This window comes from Bombus pascuorum, chromosome 1 (genome assembly GCF_905332965.1).
Source record: "Bombus pascuorum chromosome 1, iyBomPasc1.1, whole genome shotgun sequence".
NCBI lineage: Eukaryota > Metazoa > Arthropoda > Insecta > Hymenoptera > Apidae > Bombus > Bombus pascuorum.
In genome coordinates this window covers 2,456,986-2,481,979 of record NC_083488.1, presented here as the reverse complement: position 1 = coordinate 2,481,979, position 24,994 = coordinate 2,456,986, and the positions used below count along the sequence as shown (strand labels likewise).

The 24,994-nt window shown below is 38.9% G+C and overlaps 2 protein-coding genes across 5 annotated transcripts in view; one reads left to right on the top strand and one right to left on the bottom strand.

Annotated features, from left to right (window-relative positions):
• The window catches only part of LOC132916122 (DNA-directed RNA polymerase II subunit Rpb4-like), a 346,958-nt gene that overhangs the window by 8,627 nt on the left and 313,337 nt on the right, over window positions 1-24,994 (bottom strand). The window lies entirely within an intron of this gene.
• LOC132916115 (neprilysin-2) overlaps window positions 1-24,994 on the top strand; it is a 43,097-nt gene that overhangs the window by 5,741 nt on the left and 12,362 nt on the right. The window contains exon 1 of one of the 3 annotated variants that reach the window (XM_060975906.1): window positions 10,479-10,856. The exons of the other annotated variants lie outside the window; for them this stretch is intronic. Coding sequence (XP_060831889.1) covers window positions 10,825-10,856 — 32 coding nt within the window. The 5' untranslated portion in view covers window positions 10,479-10,824. Of the gene's footprint in view, window positions 1-10,478; window positions 10,857-24,994 lie in introns of those variants that run through there. 3 annotated transcript variants of the gene reach the window in all.

The window sequence follows — 24,994 nt, the reverse complement described above, 5'->3', positions numbered from 1 at the left end:
TAAGCAACAAGCGAGCCAATACCGAAGCTAACGCTTGCGAGACTGCAAAAGTCAGACAAATCGAGAATCCTTTGATCGTGTTAAATAGGCTTGTTAAGCTGGAAACGAATTGTTCCTTAATTGTCGACGTTCGGGTAGCTCTGACGACCATCGAGTTTTTACAACTGACTGCCTCCTATGGATATAGATAATGTTTAGAATAAAGGGGACTCGTTATCGCGAACGGAAACGATCGTTAGAATAATTCGTTCCTCTTCTGCGCGAGTTTCCATTGTCTCGAGCGAAACCTCGCGAAAACCATCGATACACAGTTTGCAAGTGGGTGGAATAGGTGAGTCGACTTTCACTCGTGTAATTTCTGATAATTACGACTTGTTGCGTAGGATAAGTATGGAAATTGTATTATAGGCATCTAATTGAATATAAATTTGCATCGGGTTCGATAGAATGCGTCATATTTTATGGTAAAAACGATTATTGTTCGAACTTGTTAGGGGAGCATGGGCAGTTGCGTTTAGAATTGTTACTTTACTTCTACTACTCGATAGCCAGGGATGTATTGTAAACTCGGTGTTTCCAAAGCTTTGAAACCATATCGTAACGGTACAAGTTTCCGAGGTTTCTGACCTGGAGGATTATCGCGACCTTTTCAGAAAAGCGAACGCCTCGCGTCAGTTCGGATAACACCCCATCCTTACCAGGAGAAGGCGCGTCAAGGGCGCACGGAAGAGCGGTCGTGACATTCAGGACGCCGTTGATTGAAAAAGTAATTTTTGACAAAAGCCAATCAGCGTGTGTCCTGAAGAAACTTGAAAGCTCGGACAGTCCGAGCGAAACGTGCGTATTGTAGCTATTATAGGTATAGATATGACATTCAAACAGTATACACAGTACAGACTACGACACACGTACTGTGTGTCGTACTCGATTACACATGTTTTTCATGAAAGTAAAAGTTCCCTATGGAACTATGGCATTTAAAAGAGACTAGAGTTTAGCTTCTCTTACGCATCACTCGTACACCGTGGCTGATAATTAATTAAATCGTACTGAATCGCCATACGACATTGGCGTTTGAGCTAACGAATCACCGTAGACAGACGTGAAACTGTAATTTATCGAATATTATAGAAAGTTTTTTTTCTAATTAATATACTCGAAGTTATCGTATCGTTGTTTCTTATTGCACTCGATCGCTTTAGTATCGTTGGAATATCCGCTTTCCATAAAATATATCCTAGACGCATACATATACAACATTATTCAGGATATTTCACAATATGCGTCGGATGTGTTAATCTCTTTTTTTAAAGTATGAGTTTTCTGCTCATTAAACTTGGTAATTGGATTCGTTTGTCGTGAAAACGTTTCTGCCGTATCGTTTTGCCAGCAACGTATCCATTGGAAAAGATTCCGATTTTTCTTGGAAAGTTGATCAAACTACGAGTAGATGTCTAATTCGAATACTTTAACAAAATCGCGCGAAAATCTAGATGGTGATACGTTATTAGTTTCCCAGCCAATGAAACATCAGGCAGAACCGGTTGCCATTCGTCATCGATTCTGTATGCCACTGACACCGAAATGAGACAGGTTTAAAATTAGTTTCACGATGAAGCACTCGTATCTCTTCTTTCTAGACTAGCATTTGATTATCTATATTCGTATTTGCATGGATATCAAGATCTTTCGTGCTTCTATTCCTTTTCCATTCGAAAGGAATCCCAATACGACGTCGCCTTTGCCGTTGTTATTATTTTGGACTTTTGATATAAATGTGATATTATAAAATATGCAAGAACCTATCGACTCTAACTGATATCAAGAAGTAAACAAAATAAAGCACAACAGTAACTTCAGGAAGCGATAAGAATGTATTATCGAGTTTCGGATTTAGATCTCTTCGTTCCTAAAATAAAAGAAACACCGAGCCATAAAGGTCAGCGACAGATTTCTTCCCCGTAACTTTGACATTCAAATGGTCACCACCTACGAATGCAAGGAACGGACCAATTTCTTGCAACACGATGTATCGTTATTTAGAAGTTTAACGATCTACAAGGTGAAGCGAGTAGTTTCGATGGAAAGAAGGATACGTGCGGCCGATCTTTGATAAAACAGTCGCTGCGACCTGAGCCTAACGGGATAACCTCGATAAACTTTGGCTGGTACGTCGTTGTGAAGCCACTCCTAGTAACATCAGTTTGCGTTACGTTTCTATGTGCGTATCTCGGTATACGTAAACCAGACTATCTATGATAATTCAGACGGGCGTAATCGACCCGATTCGACTTATCCCGATTCAAGACAGGTTCTGATACGAGCGATGATGCAAATATAATCATTTCGCTAAAATGGTACGACATAGTACGTTAGATTAAACGAATATTCCGATGATACGTTAGACTTATTTCCCGAATCAGCTTCTACGATGTTCAATTTTGTTCTTCGATTAAAAATCGTTATTTTCACACGACTGAAAACAATTACGAGATCGTTTAATCTCATGCGAACTCTCATTCGGATGACACGAACGTAGCGGTTCGACCATTCCAAACGACACTTCACTCACGAGCTACCGATGTATCGGTTCAACGTCATAACGAGCGTTAATTATGCATGCTCACGAAGGCTCGATGGTATTTCGACCATTAAACGTTTCAAACCACTGACAGAGATCCTCCGTATCGCAAGATTTGCGCGCACTTTTCGAGATTGTCAGTCGATAGAACGTAGTTAAAAGTAGAATCCGAGGAGTCCTGTTTTGCGGCCAAGTTTCAGGACAAAATACAACACACACAAGAATACACAAAAATCACGCACCAATGCGACTTAAACCCAAAAAAACAAAAAAATAAACGCAAAAACCTAAAACCCACGACACATATTAGACCATGGCTACGTCGTACCGACGCGTATCGGTACTTTTGCCTAATCCACCCTACAACCGAAATTCATTGTTTATTGTGAATAACATACACATGTAATACTCATCTTCTTGGACAATAAACGTTATAAAAAAAAAAAAAAAAAAAAAAAAAAAAAAAAAAAAAAAAAAGTTAAAAGTAGAACGTCGGCTAACACTCCTAAGCAAGCCGAGTCTTTTGCCTCGTAAATGTTACGCAACAAGTCACCGTTGAATGGACCGCTTCCTGTTATCAACACGAACTGCTGATCGACTTCGCGTATCCTACAGTTAATTACATTACGCGAAACCAACTGGATTTTTCATTTTCTAAGGTCTCATGCCACGTACACGTCGAGTCAGGTGCAACGGTATAACTGTATCTCTCGAGTTTCAGGCTTTTCTTGAGAATCGCAGCATTCGACGCTTCCTGTCGGTCGCCAGGTAAATGCAAATTCACGCGTTCGGGCGTTCCTTAGCCGGTTCGCACGTTCGTACTATGCATCAGCCGAGAAATTCAGGTCGGGGCGTAAACAATTTCGATCGATAATCGGAAAACGATCGGGAATCCCGTTTTTCTAATGATCATCCGACTGAGATCGTACAGATCTGTCGATCTGGATTATTATACCCAACTTTCGTTCTCTTCGTCTTTTTTACAATTTTAAAGTTTGCGACGAAGAACAATGAGTTTCGATCGTACTATGTTTCAATAATGCGTTGCGTTTCGTAAACATCGCAGTTCAGTTGTGTAGGTCTGTCGTGTAGTAGAATTTTCTTTCTAATTTTTCCAAGATATGCTACGTATGAACACGGCATGAACCATTACGTAGGAATTTTTATGCTTCGCATGGATTATATACACCGTGTATGAATTTGTGTTTTGTTATTCTTTAGCCTTTCAACTCATTTATTTGTTATCAGTTCCTTCGGTATATTTGCATTGGCAAAAATAATGTTTTTATTTGCTATATATTCGACCTCGCGAATATCGTAATGTCACAGTTATTACTCAGTTGATCGCAAACACGACGCCGCTTGATAGAAAACAGGATTATAAGGATAGGCTTTCGCACGAAGATCGCGAGCAAAACACTCGAGACGGTACATATATAGCGGATAAATCTTTCCTGCAACATCTTTTCCAATGGATGGTTTTTGTGATAATTTAGATTTCCCTGACATCGCAGTCGTTTTAACGTCACAGTAACGGTATCCTCGATCTTCGACCAGCCATATGTTCGGTCTACTAGTTGGAACTTTCCTTTCCAGAGGCCCGTGATCTTGCCAGGATCCTAAGTTCGTCACAATATCATAAATATTCTTCAATTTTTTCCAAGTTTATAAAATCATAGAGATTAGACGAACGAAGAAGTAGGAACGCGAAAGATATCGAGTTAAATCTTGAAAATTCACAACGTTAAGAAACTATATAATTTAAACGAAAAACACAAGTCGATCAAAAAACGTTATAGACGAATGAAATCTTGCATTAACGGAACGTTGGCTCTCAAGAAGTTAAACTAATAAGGCAAAACGACCAACGTAATCGTTTTAGATCCTAAATACCGCAAAATATTAAATTTGAAAATGCAAAATTAATTCTATCGGTTACAGGAGCGAGATAAAGATCGATAAAGCCTGAAAATACAATACGTACCGAGAAATGTCGAAATTCACAAACCTGAAACTTCGTCATAAACCTGAAACTTAAGCCACGTTCCTCTAACGCAATTATCATAACTGTGCCAAAGGAAAGATTAAATAAAACCGTCCAATCAGAATCTTAGGTAAATGAGATCCTTTATCTATCAACTGTAGTCAACTGCAGTTTCTCCTCCCTTTGATGGGTAAACGTGATCAAACGTCTTTTTTTTCTCTCCGCGTTCGAGCTGTTAACTCGAAGTGTCAACCAATAATCGATGGGATTTCTTTAATTAACGTCGACACACTTCTTGGATCGTGGTTCACCGACCTTACTCCAGTTGGATTTCTTCGTCCTCGGCTCGTCAGGCGTCTCAAATCGTGATATCGAACTGCATAGTGGCTTGCTGCGAGATGCCGCGATTCCGCGACAACCGACACAACGTGAAATGTATAACGGGATCGACCTTGGCTATTGTTTCGAATGGTATTGCGAGAGCGATCGATAAGCTAATCAACGAATTGCTCGAAATAAAAGCTTATTATCGCCAGCGCTCTGGATCGAAGCCAGTTATCGCAACGATGCTGCGTTTTCCGTTGAGGATAGCGGTACGATCGCTATCGAGCAACAACGTAATCGGTCATACAGTTGATACGACGTTTCGCTGGATTAAAAAATAGTGCGTCGATAGGATGTTTCGTTGGATCACAGAATCTTGGGTAGCTTGGTAAACAACTGAAAAGTATCGTATATGTAATATGATTAAAAGATAGTAGTAAATTGCATAGTATGCAATAGCGAATTAAAATAAGAAGCTGTCACGTTGAATTTTTCGATCTTTTCTAGGACTTAGGTACGTTCATCGAACACGTAATTAACCGTGTTGAATGAAGTAATTTGGTTATCCGTTGGAAAGCTAGAAGCTCGTGTGCCACAAACGATAATTATCGTTGACGATGTGCGACAGTGAAATCTACAAGATCAATATTTGTCTTTCTTTTATGGGACAACCTTTGTTAAAGACCGCGAGTAGAACGAGCAATTCAGGTTAATGTAGACGTTAAAATATTCCTATGAGTATGATTTAGTGCTATTGTAGCAGATGATAGCGTAACTTGCACAGGCTGCATCATGCGTTCCACGTCGTAAAGAGCAGTTTCTACGAATCGGGAAAAGAAGGTGAAGGTCGAATAGAACAGCAGGTATTCACGTGGGAACGAAATCGCGTTAACTCGTCGAGTTATCTACGAAACTTGATAAATATTTCGCGTAACATTCCGACGATACATATTTTTAAAAAGCTAGATCGTAAATCGTTGAAAATTGCAGTTGTTTGTAGTACTTGTCGAAAAGAAGATAATTTTATAGTTAGGAGAATCGATATTAGTTTAGATTAGTTTATCGTACGATAATCTTTTTTATAATTTTTTAATAAGCATAAATACATGAGTTGGTTTCTCCACGCGCTTCAGTCTGATTTTGCTAATGACATCTGCGTGCATCGCGCAAGAAACGAGTAATCGAGGTAGAGATTCACCATGGTGTTGTTTAAACGCTTGAAATTCACTTTTCAGACCGATTATTCTCTCGAGAGCGGTTCTTCTATCATAATGCGGCGAATCGTTTTTCAAGACATAATTTACAACGTTGCAAGTAAATCGTCCGTAATTAAAGAAAGGAAAACATCGTAAAAAATTATTCGAAAGTGGACTATGGTAATAGCTTACGAGGATAGCTAAAAGAGAAGACATTTCTGAAAAGCATCTTTCATAGATTTTGCGTTAGGTTCGTCGATTCGTGGTATTTGAACGGACGCGTCTGTCTCCGATAGTTCATCGACTTGGAAGCGAACGTCGTGTGCCTATGTAACTATGGTTATCAGCCGTGGTGTATGAGCGATTAGGTAAGAGAAACCGAAGTTTACATTCTTTTAAACGCAATAGCAGCAGGCAACTTGTACTTTAGTAAAAAACGATGTGTAAAAAACGAGTACAGTACATAATGTATGTATTTGGTTGTTTGCACTATGATGTTTGAGCCGATCGACGGAATACGTATACTGATTGAATGTTAGAACATGTCTGTACCGATTGATAGCTCGAATGTGCACATCGATGGAAAACTACAATATGCATGTCCGAGCTCTCAAGTTTGTTCACGACACACGCTGAGTGGTTGTTGTAAAAATTAGTTTTTCAGTCAACGGTGTCCTGAATGTCACGATCGCTCTTCCACGCGCCCTTGACGCGCCTTCTGCTGGTAAGGATGGGGTGGTATCCGAACTGACGCGAGGCGTTCGCTTTTCTGAAAAGGTCGCGATACTCCTCCAGGTCAAAAACCTCGGAAACTTGTACCGTCACGATGTGGTTTCAAAACGTGGACTTTGGAGACACCGAGTTTACAACATATCCTTCGCTATCGAATGCGAAATAAATTAACAATTCTAAGTGCGATTGTTCTCTTAATACGAATTTACGACCTCGTTATGAACGTCACCGACGAGCACCGCACGTGGCTCCTTGGTGTGTCGGTGCGTTCCGCGACGGAAGGCTATTGGTGATTTTCTATAACATGACTTACGATCTTACGAACAAATCTTTAAAGAAAAATATCTTAGAGATGTTGGATCAGTTTCATCGCAATTTGTCTAATACGATTCGTAAGTAAACGATGGGAATAATCAAATACGCTTAAAAACGAACAAATTTCTGAAAAATATCTTAGGTCAGCTCAATCGGGATTTTTCGTAACAGCGAGTAAAACAGATTTCATAAAAAAAAAAAAAAAAGATTCCAAGAAACTATCTACATATTTGGGCTTTCCGTTCACGAAGAACAATTCCGCAGGAGGCAAAAGAAGTAAGAGTTACCCGGAATCTATTTGACTTGCATGACCGTATGATAATCGTTGGACTAAATTCAATCTACAATGGCCGGCTATTTATTCGCAATTTTTCGTTGCTCGTATCGGGATTGATACGACGTGAACCTGCATTGTCCCAAATCAGCTTCACATCGTGGATAAGAAAACACGGGACATTACTTCTATCGATGGAAAATAATGTACAAGTTGAATGAAATTTTGCCTCTATATAGACATATGAAGGTAAATTCAAATGGATGTATTTGTACGATCGATTAGCGAATAATAAGATAATTATTGGGTTGCCGGTAGCTAATTACTAAGGGAAACTTACTTGTTTGCTTTCTTTAATTATTCCCTCAATATACTAAGTACATCGACTGTATTTACATGCTGTTTAAACATAGTTTAATATAGTCGACAAAATAACCCTTTCACGTTCGGTGTTGCGTATACCCGACGATAAATATACGAACGTTGTGTCTTCTTTACGCAAACACGTAAAAAAATTCGGCTCCGAACGGATTCGTTATCAAACGACATAACAGAAAACGACGACGGAAGAAATACGTGTAAACGTAAATCGAAAGTTAAATATTTACCGTTTGACGCCGTTTGAAAAAGTCACGCCGTAAAGAGCTCGCAATTGCTAAAAGGTATCACGTTACTTAACTGCCAGTCAAGTATTTCAGTTGTCCGATCGTCGAATGAAATACAGGCTAACGCGTAGAATGGAACGACCTGCGATTGTATGTTCACCCTATGTAGGTTGAAGCCCTACAGAGTTCCGCAGCCGTTTCTGGGACAGTAGTTTTAAAGTTTGCGCGCAATAGTTTTGAAGCACGAAGCTAGAAGACCAACGTCGGTCTCTATAACTTTCGAAAACTCGGCCAAACTTACGCACTCGCGCTTCCCACCTAGTCAGATGGTAGACGCTAACAAATGAATCTCGTCGGAGACGCCACTCCATAAACCGTAACTTTTTCAAAGAAATCAATTCCCTCTCGAAATAAACGACGCTGTACGAGTAATCGAACGACCGAGGAGATCTCCCGCGTGGGTGTATTTTAAACAGTTTGTAAGTGACTATTTTAAACCTGTCGTACTCTTCTAATAGGAATCGTTCGTTTGAATCATCGTTTTTCAAATTAGAAGATAAAAGTCACGATTATAAGATTTGATGGTGTTTCTTGAAAAAATATCGTTCGTTGTATCGTCGCGGTATTATTTTGGAAAATACGCGACTAGTTATCATCTACCTGTTGTATCGAATCGAACATGCCAAGAATATAGTACAACGCGGTTGGTTTGACGAAACCAGCATTTTTTACAAACTACTTAATAATGCTTATTTCACGAGCGTTATCCGTTTTTAATTCTTGATCGATGTGTTTGGTACACGATTTAATTTAAGCTAATGGATTATACCGTTCGCGTATTGTTCTCGCAACCGGTTGGAACTAGTCCCCTATTTTAATCTCGCGTATACAATTCACGGTTTGACGATCGTTTTCGCTAACGAATTCATAGGAATGGAATACACGCCTTTGTACCAAGCTGACTAATGTATCGTAAAACGACAGAAATTGCAATTACCTTGTTAGCGAATTAAACCTCATCTTTCTTGATGAGGAAGCAGAAGGAAATAAGTTTGATTCTGAATTCATATACGCAACATGTCTCGATTAGAAACTTGACAAATTCGAAGATCGAAACGTTCGATATTCGCGATAAGATATTGCGATCAAAATAAATCAGCGTAAGAAAGTATTAATAATTGTTGTATTGAAAATATCAACGATACGAAAGATTTTGATAAATCAATTTGAATCGAAGTTCGTAATCCTGGTATTCCGTTCGAAGCTTCGGCGTGCGACCATGTGCACGTTACTCATTGACGTTCATCGGCACAAAATAAATGTTTCCGTGATGCACGGTAATCTCAGTGTCGGTCATGCAGAGGAAGAGAACAATTTTTCCGATGTTTCGGAAATCATTGACGTGCATAGTATCATCGTTCCGTGCGGAGGACGAGCGTTAGAAGAAAAAAAAAAAGAAAAAAATAAAAAGAGGAATCTACGAACGCACGAAACGCTTAGACGGCTTTGTAACATCGGAAAAGAATCAAACTTCGTGCAATTGTCCTTACAAACGATTTAGAATTATAAAATGAAAAATAATTTGTCAGCATTTAGTTTCTCGTATAACCGTTGAAAGATAAAAAGATAATTACGAACTTGCAAAGTATTTAACGAACTATATAACATCGATTCTACGGCCTCTTGAAAATCATTGATCTACGTGTCTATAAAGGTATTAAATGTAAAATACTTTATATCTCAATTTGAAATTCAAACACGTGCAAATATTCAACGCTTCGTTTTAACGAAGATCAAACGAACTTCTCGTAGTCCAAAAATAATTAAACTGATAAAATATGACGGGAAAATGAAAAGAAAATCGAATCAAACATATAGAAATAAGATATCGTCAAATAGAGTAAAGTTCAAAGAAGTAATATGACGAACACAAGCCAGTGTTTCAATATTCCATACTCAAATACACCACCACGCTCTCGAACCATTAAGAGAAGAAGAAAATCGATGAAATTTCTGACTAAAGTTACTTCGAATTAATCCTACCGTGTCGCGTAACGACAGTGCCTTCGTGCGACTACGAAACTCTGATACTATGAAAAATAATAAATGAAATGCAGAACCTGATAAGAAGAAGAACGCCTCGTTGTAAAATAAGGATATCCACGATATACTTTCTATAGCCACTGTAGAAAGACTCGGAGAATCCCTCAGTGAAGATATTATTTCCAAAAAGTTAGCAGCTCGAGCGACGAGTCGACTCGACTTGCTCGGTCAACGGGTTAAAGCGATCTACATAAAAAATTATCACGCAAACCGATATAATCCGCGATCGAATCGCAAATTTTCGGCAAATTGGCCAGGATCCTTGCGGGAGCACGGAAAAAGGAAAAGGAGAGTATCGAAACGCGGAGCCGCCGAATGGGAACGAGAAAGAGAGGGCGAGAGAGGTAGGGAGAGGGCGTTTAAATACGAGGAGAGATGCGCGTGCTCCTTCAGTCTGGCGCTAACAGCCCAAACCGATTCATATCCGGCCCCCAGAGGAAAGGAAAGAAATATCGTAAGGACGAATCATCGATAAATAACAGAAAAGGAACATCTCGAGACGAAGAATCTTCGATTTCCGGGATTCGCGAGAATCGCGTCGCTTTCCAGAGAGAAAGAAAGAAAGAAAGAGAGAGAGAGAGAAAAGAAATTGATAGTGAGGGCTATTTGAAAGGACCAAAGAAAGAGTGCGTGTAGTAATGTGTCAGTGAAAAGTTTCGATAGAAGGAACCAAGAAGAAGAAACTTTAGAGAAACCGAAGAGAGGACAGAATGACAAACAGCATGAAGCAGACTGTCATTAAGTGAGTTTCATTCGTTTGCTGTTGCATGAAAGTTGGCTAACGGTTCATGAGAAAATTGGCGGAATCGACTCTTGTGGATTCCAAGAGAAATTGTATGCACGGTGTAGAGATTATCATAGAGTTTGCGACGACGTTACGATTTTTTCATGCACGACGATCCATAATATGAACATTTTATTCGATGATTTATCTTTAGGATAGAATTTTATGTTCGGGAAAGTAATCTCGTTTCACGATATCGTTTATAATCACGATGATATGATTTTGTCACATCGTTGTACTCTGCTGCTTTTAGCTTCGTTTCGTTCAAAATCATCACACCGTCTATAAGATCCCTATTTTTCTTTGCTTTTCGTATTGTTGTTTTGACAGAGTTACATAATCTCGTTAAAAACTAGTCACCTTGGTAAAACCTCGCGACGTTAGATTATAGCGAAAAATTATCTTGTTTTGGCGGATGAAAGAGTGTTATCGTTGATAAGGATATGTGGAGGTAGTTAAAGTAATCGTTTGCTTAGTTTATTATCGTTGCAAATGCACATTGGCTATTGTTCAGTTATAACACGGCGAACTTGCGTACGGACGTTTCTAGCAACGATAAACTTAACCGACTTCTCAAATAACCGTACGAATATCCATAAATTGAGTACACATTGACTCGACAGGAGGTTCATTAAAATTAAAGAAAAGAAAACAAAGAACCGACGAGTGTTTTGTTTCCTTTAAACGTGGAGCCATTGCTCTGTTTATTTGGCTGCGAATTTGGCGCCGAGATAGAAACTTATCGTGACGTACATTTACAATTCGGTGTTACATCGATTTAAAAATAACGCTCCACGTTGTTTATCAAAAATGTTTCCAAAACTGTCAGATGCATTATCGTCCATCGTAAACGCAATAGACCTATTTCTTTTTATTTCTATATTCCAAATAAGCCACGTAACTCGTTGAGCCTTCTTTCGTTCGAAGAGCAGGAGGAATTCTTTATCCGATAGAATCTTCGTTAAGCCTGGTAAATGTTCGTAATCGTGACGAAAGAAGATAACTATCGTAACGAAACGTAACGCGCTAACAAGCCACGAATACGCTAAAAGGCAGGAATAATCGTTAATTCAACGATATATCTTTCGTTTCTTAACGATTTAGCAGTCGATATGTTCGACAGTGTTTTATATCGTTCGGTAAAATTAAATTGTTTATACATAGATCTAACGTCTTATGAATCATCGTTCCTCCTCTTCCAGAGAGATCTCGTGATTTCAATGCAGGCTGGGATTCTCGGTGATAAAACACACACCAGCCAGGCGTTGATGTTACGTCGTTATTGTAACCGCAACGTTTTCGAAAGCCCCTTAAAATTCGCCCGCAAGTCCATCCACCGGGTCGTTCGATTTCACTCAAAGAATTTCGAGGTTGTGCAAACCACTTAACGTTTACGATCCTATCGTTTATCGATTAGGTTTCTTTTGTTCCAACCGTCGACCTAATACCTCGTTTTTATAGAATTTCCTCGAGATTTTCTCTCTGAAGATTTTGCAACTCGTACCATGTTTACTTGCCAGTCGTACTTTATCAAAAACTGTACATCGATTACGCTCGTAATCGAATCATCGTTCGATATTGTATTTACTGGCTCGTTGCTACATGACAAGAAACTTGGACGATTCGTTCGAGACGTCGAAATAACGTCACTAATTCCAATTTAGTCGCTGCTCGACGAAACCAATTAGTAAGACATTACTAACGATTTTATCGCAGAGTGGAAAGACGTTCTCGAGCTTCTGACTAATGCTGTCGCGATATTCAAACTTTCCGTGCCTCCATCTCGCTATAGTTTCGATCGAAAACAAATTTCCATGTTTTCAAAATATCCTCGACGTAGATCGAAACTCGCCTATCGATAACCGTTCTCCGTTCTCTCGCGCCTTCATCAAATTTACTAAATTTTCTAACGTTAAAAAAATACGATTCACTGGAAAATGATCGAGAAATATGCGGTAAAATCAAACCGGACGATCATCCGTCTCGTTTTATAACGAGTTACGCGGATCAACGGATCATCGTATAATTGTACAAAAGATGGAAGGATTTGAAAACTTTATCAAGACGTTTCGACGTTATACGGTTGAAAGGTTTTCTTAGCACGACCATTTTGTTTGTCACGGGACATCGACACGGTCTTGATCGAACTCTCGTGTTCACAGCTGGTTATAACGCGAATGCCGATGGTGACGCACGACTGCGATCAGCCACTTCGGTAATCGATTGCGTCGAAAATGTTTTGCGCCCGAGTTTTTGCAAACGCGACATGCATTTCGAGACGAGGAAACGCGCGGTGAACGTACCCAGCACCGAAGACACATCGATCGTTGCGATCGTGCCTTACACTCGAGTTACGGTGAAAGTTCTTCGCAGTCAGTTTCACGCTATTATATTATATCGTGTATTATACTATGAATGCGTGCAGATCCATCTCGTTTCGTTCGAAGATCAGAAAAAAAAAAAAAAGGAACTCTATAGAATCGATCGCGATCTTTAAATGAGAATCTTTGTTCGTTGAAATATACATCTGTGGACAAAACGATATGTAAGTTACTTTACTTACGTACGTGTTTTAACGTTACCTGTTTATTCCACTTGCATAAATTATACCGTTATACGGTTATAGTATTATTTCACTGGCTGGTTTTTCATGAATGAACGCAACTGCGAGCACGTAAGGATACGCTTACGCGTACGTTCGATTAATCGAAGAGAAAAATGTTGCGTTTCTATTTATTCGCATAGAATTTAAAAATACGTTTCTTGTACTTCGCAGCCACCGTGTACGCATGGAACGAATTTTAAACATTTAAAATGCTCGATCGTCCAGAGAAATCTACGTGGAAAATAGCTCGCACTTTCCAACGTCGCGTCGTTTTGAATTTTAAGCTTGATTTCACGCGACCAACCTTATCGTCCTCCTCGACGCCATCTTTCCGATACACTGTCTCGGTTTCTTATTGCAGGTCCTTCGCGAGGTCACCTTCTAAATCATTTTTACAAACAATCGCGACAACCGCGTCGCTTCTCCACGATCGCACAGTCGCCTCTCTTCTTTATTAATCCCGCGCGGTTTCACGGTCGATAAATGGGGTAACGATAATTCAAACGATAATAACGATCTTTGTTTCGATCAAATTTCCCGTGAACCGGTAAATGGAAGCGAATACAATATGTCGCGCCATTGTGAAACGAACGAGGTGCAAAATCAATTTCTGCGCTTCTGATCTAAACGAGTACTGTTTTCTCCCCTTCCTATTTTATTCGCTTGTACCAAGCCGAAGCTTCTGCTATATAAAATTTGTTAAATCTTATATCCATAGACTACCTAGAAATAGATCTTTATCTGGAAAATAAACTATCGACGATACGTTAAAGATAATACCAATGGTTTCTTTTCTATCGTACATCAACTTTCCACTAACCAAGTAAACTCACGACGTTCTGTAATTATACATCTCGTTATAACAAAGAATGTTATTGTTACATTTAATCACTTTTCTTGCATATTATTTTCTCAAGCTGTGAAATGAAGCGTGTAAAAGGAAATTCGTAAATGCAAATAGAGAGAAAGCAAATGGAAAGTAAGAAGAAGCTTCATTTTTAATTACCTCGTATATTGTATGCAGATAAACTTTTTTTTTTCTTGATTATTTATCACACTAGGATATTGCCAGTAAGAAGAATTAACAAGGACGATTAATATATATGATAATAAATATATGTACATTGTTATATGGTGAATACGTAGACATTGGTTGAATTGAATAATTGTAGCTGTTGGCAGTTACTGCCGTAAAATTTGTAAGGCCACGCAATTTTTCATTTCACACAAATTACAGTCTTTGCGATGTACGTAATGGGAAGCTATTATTTTATTTAAGAAATACCGTAATAAATTTACAAATTAGGACTAAAGATCATCGTTGCGTAACAGCTCGGTTTCCTCTTTATTCGAAAACAGATTGACTTTTAAACATATACAATTTTTCCTATGAAATACGATAATTGTTAGCATATTCATAAGCTGTTGCACGTCCGCCAAATTTAAAAATAGAGAAACGATTGAAAAATACCCGCGTGCAGGCATTCCTTCGGCAACAAATCCAAGGTACGTTCGTCTCATAAAGACATTATTGTCGGTGTTCGTTCAAGGTGGTCGTTTATCTTAGTGAAAAACGGAACGGAAATATACGCGACATTGAGCCAAAGATATTGCTACAATCTCATTAACAGCTGAAAACAGATTTGTTTTTATGACTCGCTCGGTGTAACATTTTTAGTGATTCACCGTGTTCGTAAAAGTAGTCATATGCATTCATAAACATTCCGATTGTAATTAATATATTTGACGAAACTCGCGAACGTGGTTCTAACGACAAGGCAATCGTCCAAAGCAACGATTTCGTCCGTAGAACGAAGAGATACTCGATAAATAAATGATCGAGGAAAGAAATAAAACGCTTAACAAGACCGGTGTCTTGTTAAATTTTATTTAAAAAAATGTTTGACCATAGAAGCCAAGAGTATAAATCGAAAAAACTGTCGCGTAAAAGTGTTCGTAAAAAGGAACGAAATTTAGAAACTTTCGAATTTCTAAGATAAAGTGGATAAGCGTTGAGTAAACTCGGTAGCGTAACGTTTCAACGGTTTAATAAGTTTTTATATGAACGGCGCTAAATTGTCGATGAAATGGGACAAGTAGTTTGTGTCACGACGCTAATTGTCTCTGGCTGCCGCTTCTACGGCATACCTGGACCCGACGACGCGACGCCGCCACGTTACGCTATTGTGATACCTTAACGTTGCAACACACGTTATCGTAGCGGCATAAGCAACGTCGATGGTTAGGTAATTCGTCGACGATATCGTAGTTGATGGTACAAGTAAATTCGTTGTTCTTTAAAATAAACGTGGTACGAACAAAATTCACGGATTTTCTTCTATTCGTTGGACGCGATGTAAATACGATTTGGAGGTATAAAAACGAGTAAAGGAAAAAAGTGGTGGACTTTTTGTCAAAATTTTTACGATGCCTTCGCAAGAGAGGAAGTGAAAGTGCTCGATTTCCAGCGAGTGACCAACCGAGTGGGAGAAACCTCGCGATCTTAAAATAAAACTTAACGAAAGATGCACGCACGCAGTTTGCACGGCATGAATTATGAAAGTGGCGCGTGTTGCAAGCATTTTACGCGGTTCCACGCGAATCGAAGGATAATAAAACAATCGTACGTATGCTGATGCACCATATAAATATTTGCAAGCAACCGCGGCCGTGTTGAATTTTGAAATCAAGGCAAACAAATGGTGCACGATAAATATCCTGTTCGATCGTCTAAGATGTAAAGTTTATTTGCTTTTTTATTGAAAAGAGAGAAGATAGTTTTAAATGTTCTATATCACGCCTAGTATATTTTTATTATATTTTATTGTTTTATTATACGGTAATATTTTAGCGTCGTTACGATAACGTTCATTGAAATTAAGGTGTTAAGCGTACCAAAAAGTGTATTTGTGGAGAGAAAATAAAGCAGCTATCCGCTACAAATAATTTTTGACGTTTCAGTTCGATACATAAACTTCAAGCAGAATCTAAGCAGAGTTCTAAATGTCTTATTTAGTTTAGAATTTCTTTCGTTCGGTATATGTGGCTTTGGTTAATTTCAAGTTACGTAGGTGCGTTTGCTTGGACACGTGAGAAAATATCTAAAGTTACGTTTTATAACAACTTTTTTAGCGAACTTTGCTTGTTATAGTATATCGTGTGTATGTACTTTCTCTCAACTCGTTCTATATGCTTTTACCTATAGTGGAAGAAAAACAATAACAAAGAATGTATAAAATTAATTCGAAGCAGCAAGACTGCTACCACATCTTTCTTCTATTTTTACGACTTTCCATTTCGCCTGTATACTTTCACAATACCCCACTTCCTAAGAGATATTTGACATAATTTTCTTCTTTCCAGCGACATTTTCGACGAAATTAATTTTCAAGAACCCGTTATCGTAAAATTTTTAACTTGCAAACGAGTTTCGCCGTACCACATTCTCGGAAATTAATTTCATCCAAAAAATTGTTTAAATTTCGTATCGATACTGCTTAATCTAATCAACGTGGAATTCCTTTCCTTCTATCCTCGAACGATCTGTACACAATACATACTGTGTAAAGAAGTAATGAAAAAAAAATATTGTTCTTGTCTCTGGTACGTGATTATGGCTGAATCGCGACGTTCTTCGTTTACATACCTGCTTGTGCATAACCGGTTATATTTACCGATAGATCTTTGTCTTATCAAGCGTACTTCTTTCGCTTCTGTAGAAAAAAGACACGTTACTTTCTACAGGAAGTGACTGTTTCGCGTAGTACTGGTTCGAGACTGATATAGGACGACTGTTCGATCGTTCGAGCATGGCTGGTGTTGGAATTACACGTATCCGCGCATATGTCTTTCGTCGACGTTTTACAAAATTTACTCACTGATAATACAACGATATACGATTATACGTACGATACACGTTCGATAAATCCGATTCGAATCTACGTGTACGATGATTTTTTTTTAACCGTTAAGGGCGCGATAACCTCCATCGAACGTACTTTAAAATTCGTTTCACCTTTGATAGTATCTCGTCTCTTCCTGCTACTTTTTACTTCCGCGATAAGCATTTGCAGTCACCTTGAAACCGCAAAGTACCTGACGGAACTAGACGTATCACGAAGGTAGCCAATCGAATTTGTATTCCACGCGCTCGCTCTTTTGTTTCCTTATCGCGTGCACCCTGAAGAACAGTCGAACGAGGTCCCCTAGTTTTGCGAATTCCTGCTAAAGAGGTCAGCGAAGAAAGGAACCCGGTTTCGAACGAATTAATTAAAAATCGAGGCGAATACCGGTAAACCCGTGCTACGCTGCTGCGAGATGTTCGTTCTTGGAGAGGACCTCGTTCGACGCCCACGTTGTCTCTTCAATGAGAAAATTGGAGAAACTGCGCTTCGCAACTGCACTTTTTAAGAATCTCGAGCGATCGTAACGTTGGACGTGATAATGTCCCATGCGAAACTGGCAAATTGAGGAAGCACGTTTTAAAGTAGCCGTACAACGTGAAGCTACGAAATCTACGGACTCGCCGTCTCCAATTTTAACGAATCGTGTAATTTGCGAATAACAAGACGGTCGTATAATTTCAGACAATTGAATTGTAATTCGTTCGCGAGAATTTCGCAGAGGTGGTTTATGGCATTCGCGGTCAAGATCGCGAAGAACTGGCGGCGCGGTTCGAGGACACGAAACGAAATAAACAATGGAATTGCAGAATTAATTTCATGTTTGGAATTAAATAATCGAACTTGAATGGTCAAATAATCGAACGCTACTTTCCATATCCATCTCGTTATTATTTAACCAATACATTTAAATTTTACTTTGCATTATTTATTCCGAAACGATGGATTCTCTTTTTTTGTTTAATTATCGAATTTTACCCGACGGAATTTCCCTCGCCGAACTAATAATTTCTATTCCAATAAACCGAAAGAATCCGATTAAATTCGATTTCGATGATCAAGCGATGATTTCGACGATGTTGACTAAAAATAAAAGGAATCAAGTGGAATGGAAAAATTATAAGAAGGTCCGAAGAAGGTCGAGTCGTGGGACACGTGCAAAAGACACGATTCGGTTATTAGCATGCAATCCACGCTCACTTTGTACCATTTCGATCCGACACGGTTTCGTGGTCGCCTGACCGACGAAATGCTCGCTGAAAGGTTCAACCGGGCCTGACCGGAGAATTTCAACTCTAAAAGGCAACAAAACATCTCATTACTTCTACCTCGTTGCACACAATACACCCATTGTTCAAGTATATTTCGAAGAACCGATTAGTATCGAGAATTAAATTAAAATGATGGACAAAGTGCGAAAAGCAACTTTAGCCACGAATGTATAACGGAAGGTTTATATTTTTCATTTTTCTCGACTTAATCGGATCGTTTCCTAACCAGAGAGTTTAACGAAATTCTTAGCCGCTTTACAGCCAACAGACGTTAATGGTAAAAGTTAATATTGCAGCAGTACTTGTATAACGTTTGCTCGATTTACGTTTCGTTTAAGATTTGTCGCGCGTTATTTACTCGGAGTGCAGTTTCCAAGGAACTTGTTGTTATTCCATGAATCGAACTAAATACGTTTGCGTGGTTCCATGTGAAATTGGATATTGGATGCTCGTTTTCCAAGCTGTTTACATCGTCCGAACAATCTATTCCACGTGTTTTGCGACCAAGCGTGATTGCCTGGCCACTGACGCGACAAATTCGAAATCGACCAGGCCACTAATTTTGTCCTCCCGAGGGCAGATAGCACAAAGTAGGGGATGCCTCCTCGTGCTTCTCCGATAATGTCTCGATGATCTTGATGCTTTTACACGGAACTTTTAAGGAACTTGGATTCTCGTCGATGCCTACCTAACGTAACTCTCGCTAAATATTCCTACCGCTTATTGCTGTATTTTTAATATCTTCCATTGCCGATTCTTCGGCAATTTGCGACATTGTCGAGTGGTCAAACAGCTCGTACATTCGTTCAAACAACTTTGATGCTTTGAAAACCTTTTCTCCTAAAAAACCTTTCTGTACAGAGATTTTTCTATCGATCGTTAATAACAAAGATTGACATTTTCATAAAGAAGAAAACGCAGCAGAGTGAGGACCGGTTTTTCCCACGATAAATACATGCATCAACCCGAACGACACTCCTAAGAGAATATCCTAAAGAGAGAGAGAGAGAGAGAGAGGAGAGAAAAACGAAAAGAGCGGCGTTACACGGTCGAGTTACCCATTATCGATTCATCGATCGCGCGAACGGCGAGCATCGCGATATTTACCGCTGGATCGCTGTTTCGTTCGCACAGGAAGTGTGTCAGGGTGATCGTAACCGAGTTTTCACACGATGAAGCGCGTTGTTGTGTCGGTTTCGTGGCGCTGTTAATGGCATGGAAATTCGACCGCGTGGAGGGAAAGAAGGACACGCTCCATACGACTTTTCCCAGGTTTTAGCCGGCTTCGAGATTTATCACGAGCTTGGCCATTGACTTGAAAGCGTCCCGGTGCACGCCGTCCCTGGAAAAGGTCAATACACTCGAGTTGCATCGCGTCGCGAACCTTATTGCTCGGCTCGACGCCCGTGTCACGTAATTTTTAAGTAATTACACGACTGTTGATTTTTTAGTATAATCTTTATTCGTTAGACTCAGAGTTTTTATTACAAAGGTCAATATTGTGACTGAATTGGAATTAGAAATAGAACCGGATTGAAATTAGAAATAGAACTGTTTGAACGGTCTCGTACCATCAAAGAAGAAAGCTCGGTGTGGGTGTTCCCTTTGGAACTCAGAACGCGGATTCGTTGTCCACACTTTTTGGTGGAAAAGTGAGGGTAACGATCCGCGATGCCCATTGGTAAATGAATTAGGTAGTAAAGACAAGGAGAGCTAGATATGGCTCGTGGGCATCCTTGTTTATGGGAAAAGTTTTATCTTGCCAGGCACCCGCTTTCTCCGTATTAGGTAAGAGTCGAGTGCAACAAACATAAGGACCATCTGTAAACCGAAAATGTTTAAGTGAAGAAAACTGAAACTGAACAGATTCGGTTTATGTCGTCTTCTTAGGCCTGCTGCGAGTTACTAGAACAATGGATAGGTCTTGGCGTCCGGACTACGTGGAATTTTACAAGGACCGTCACATCTGGCGTACCACATGGCAAAAGGAAAGTTGGTACGTGACATTCCCCCCTCCTTAGATTGAACTTGGTCCCTCAAGTTTTCTTCAGGAGGCCCTTTGTGAAATCGCACTCGATGTGATTTGAAATTGCAGCTGATTCCTCTTCTCTTTGGGGGTGGCATGTATTGGTTGAGGTACAGGTGTTGGGTGTTGGTGGAACTGTTAACTAAGATTTCATTTCGGCGAAAAGAAAAGGTTAGATTGATACATAAATGGTTATTCTGGCAAAGAGAAGTGTCGACCTGGAAAGTAGGGTTTTAAACGATTCCCATGTATTTTTTTTTTCTTGAATTAAATAGTATGGAGTACATACTTTATCAATCGTGTACGGTCCCAACCATTCCACATCAAGTTTGTGTCTTTTATGATCGTTGTGTACTAATACGGAGTCTCCTTCTTTGAAGACTGATTGCGGCTTTATGATTTTTATTATTTATTATTTTGATAATTTCAATCAATTTATAACGTGATTATGTCATCAGGCATCAAGAAGTTTACATATTGGATCATCGAATTGTATTTTTTTTTTTTTTTTTTTTTTTTTTTTTTTTTTTTTTTTTTTTTTTTTTTTTTTTTTTTTTTTTTTTTTTTTTTTTTTTTTTTTTTTTTTTTTTTTTTTTTTTTTTTAAGCATCCTACAAATACTATACTGAAGCCTACATTATATAGTACGCCTTTCCGACTCTTGTATATATAAAAAAAATATCGATTCGGAGTGCAACTTTAAATACATACACATGTTTCATCAAATATTTCATTTCAACTTTAATCTATCTCTGTAATGCATTAATATGAATGTGAATATTGTACAAAGCCATGAATACACCTTTTATTAACATATATTTGTCCATTTTAAATTCTACTTAAGTAAAACAAACTTGTATTGAAACTTTGTGTTATTCAATAATAAGGGCATTGTAATTTTTACTGTAATAATAATGTGAAATCAGTTATCCACAATTCATGTTCCAGTCTACAGATATTGTTTCAATAGTAGAAGAAACATCACTTACTGAGCTTAATACTTGGTACATATTATAGTTATAATCTCTAGGCATTATAAGATCCTTGTCTCAAATTTCTACTCTAATTCCTTTATATTAAATATTATTATTATTAATCATTTTTGGTTTAAACATATTATTTATACATTTACTTGCGAATAAAATTACATGTGGCAGTATAGTACTTAACTCATTAATAGAATGTATCTTCTTTGAGAATATATGATCATTATCTTATGATAATCTATCAACTAAAATTTTGTTATTTCTATGTTGACATTGAAATTGTACAAATAATATGTTACCAACTTATAATTGTTCCCAAAATAACTAATTAACAATGATTTAAACTATACAGTTTGTCTTAGAATGATGGATAATATAAAAATTCAAATTTATTAACAATACCTGACAACTTTAGTTGATTTTATGCTAAATAATATTAAATATTTTGATATAAAACACAAATTTCTGTTGTATGATTGCATCAACTAATAATATTCTAGAATATACAACGCTTAAAGATTTGAGTGAAAATAAAATTCAAAAACAATGTCCTTGTAATGTTAACTTATCTGTAAATACTAAAAGAACAAATATCCATCAATATCCATAATGTAAAATTATTTGTTTGTTAAATGCTTCTAGAGTATGGAACTTTATGTATACTCTTTTTATACCGCATCAATGTAATGTACTTAATGTATCAATAGTTCTAGAAATTTTCCGAGAAATATACGCAATATTGAAAATATAATAATCGTTATTCAACGGATTTTATATGTTCATAGTAACAAAAATATCTTTTTTTTCTAGTATTACATTTTAAATAATTCGTGTTTGACTTTTCGATAAAATTGGTTGTTTTGGCTGGGCACTCACCACCATTGATAAAGCATATCGTTGTCCGTCGGATCGTAAAAGTACTGTGGGTAGTCTTCCTTGTGTCTCGAGATTGTGGTGGTCTCGGAAATTGACTGGGTGTTTGATAATTTTTACATTGATTGGAGAAATGTCCGATTCGGTTATTCTTTAAACATTTCATTTGAGTCCTTTGGGCGAGTGGCATTCGTTCGGCTTGCTGGAAGTTCCTTGGTCTTGGTTGTCGATTTCGATCTTCCCTGAAGTATCGCTCGATCTCGGAGGCTCTCTTTTCGGCTTCGGCGATGTTGTACGGTGGATAACCGAGTAATATCCGTCCTATTTCGGGTTTTAGCCCTCGGATGAAGTCTGTTACGGAGTCTCTTAAGATTCTGTCGTTCATTGTACGCCTACTGATTTCGTCATAGTACTCGTTCGTTACACTACACTGTAGTTTATTAAGCACTCTGCGGAACCTGATAATGTAGCTCTGAACACTTTCGTCGTGTCCCTGTATCGTTTCGCGTAGCTGATCTTGTTGTTCCCTAATGGAGGCTTGGGTCGCTACGTTTCGTCTTAGGGCATCGTACCGGTGTCCGTATTCGCGGATTGGTACATTGCAAATGGCCATTGCGGCTTTACCAGTAATTTTACCGGACTTGATCATCTTGAGCGATACTGTCGGTTCATAACACAATGCTCGCACTTCGCGCACTTCACGTATGAACTCTTCCACTCCGATATCGTCTTCGCCGTTTAGCTGTGGTAAACATGCTACCGCGTCTTTGGCCCGTAACCTCGGAGAGGCGAATTGCGGTGAACGATCTTCGTAGGAGAGGTAGTTATCTGCTTCTGACTGAATTGGAGCGGACGGTGGTGGAGTTCTGTCTCTCGCGGTAGTAACTTCGTCCACGGTAATCAGAGAGCTTGGTTTCGTACTAACGTTGTGTCCTGTCATAATTTTCGAGATTTTGTCGTTTAGCACTTTAATCTCTGCCGTACGCTTCTTCTTTTCATTGTTCGCTTCTTCCAGACGTTGTATAATAAGTGCGTTTTGTTTCAATATCGCGTCGAGTGTGGCACGAATCGAATTGTCCGTAACTTCGGTTGCGGAAACGGTCTCGGTTTCGTCTTTTCGCGATGTAGACATGATTCTAATTAAATTTACTGAGTCTGAACTATTTATTTGAGCTCGAAACGCTCGAAGCGCTTGAGAAACTTGATTTTCTCGTACGGTAATGTACAAATGAATCCAGATTTCCAGCTTACCGTAGTAGCTATGGCCGTTGAGGAGTCTCTGGGATGTTTCCTCTCTGGTTGGTTCTAGATTCCGAATCTTATTCGTAGGCTTGCTCTGCGCTGACCGTAGTCCTCTCGTCTAGTTTCACCGTAGTGGAACGTTGAAAGTTGCTGCAGGGCTTCGTAGTAGCAAAGATTCGCAGTGGTCCGCTGATCCTTCAATCTTCAATGATGCGCGTACGCCGAAATCGTAATTTCGTTTTCACTGAAGCGAATGGATCCTGGCAGTGGATCGCCAAAATGTCACGTAATTTTTAAGTAATTACACGACTGTTGATTTTTTAGTATAATCTTTATTCGTTAGACTCAGAGTTTTTATTACAAAGGTCAATATTGTGACTGAATTGGAATTAGAAATAGAACCGGATTGAAATTAGAAATAGAACTGTTTGAACGGTCTCGTACCATCAAAGAAGAAAGCTCGGTGTGGGTGTTCCCTTTGGAACTCAGAACGCGGATTCGTTGTCCACACTTTTTGGTGGAAAAGTGAGGGTAACGATCCGCGATGCCCATTGGTAAATGAATTAGGTAGTAAAGACAAGGAGAGCTAGATATGGCTCGTGGGCATCCTTGTTTATGGGAAAAGTTTTATCTTGCCAGGCACCCGCTTTCTCCGTATTAGGTAAGAGTCGAGTGCAACAAACATAAGGACCATCTGTAAACCGAAAATGTTTAAGTGAAGAAAACTGAAACTGAACAGATTCGGTTTATGTCGTCTTCTTAGGCCTGCTGCGAGTTACTAGAACAATGGATAGGTCTTGGCGTCCGGACTACGTGGAATTTTACAAGGACCGTCACATCTGGCGTACCACATGGCAAAAGGAAAGTTGGTACGTGACACCCGCTACGTCGTCGTCCAACTTGAAACGGTTTACTTACTGTAACGGCAGTAAGCCGATTTACTTGCTTCTCTCGCCTTTGTTGCCACTCGATGCCAGGACCCTACGTGTGTGCGAACGATAGGAGGATCGAGCCTCTCGTACGCGATGAGAGCTGCTTTTAATTAAAATTTGATTGCGCTACTCGCACGGCAAGGCTGTTAAGTTTTGTCGTAAAGTTAGCACCGATAACGTAGTTGCCAATGCGCCGAGTGTAGAGTTTTAAGAGAGTTTCGGAGGCGCGTCTGGAACACGACAAAGGAATATTTAATCTC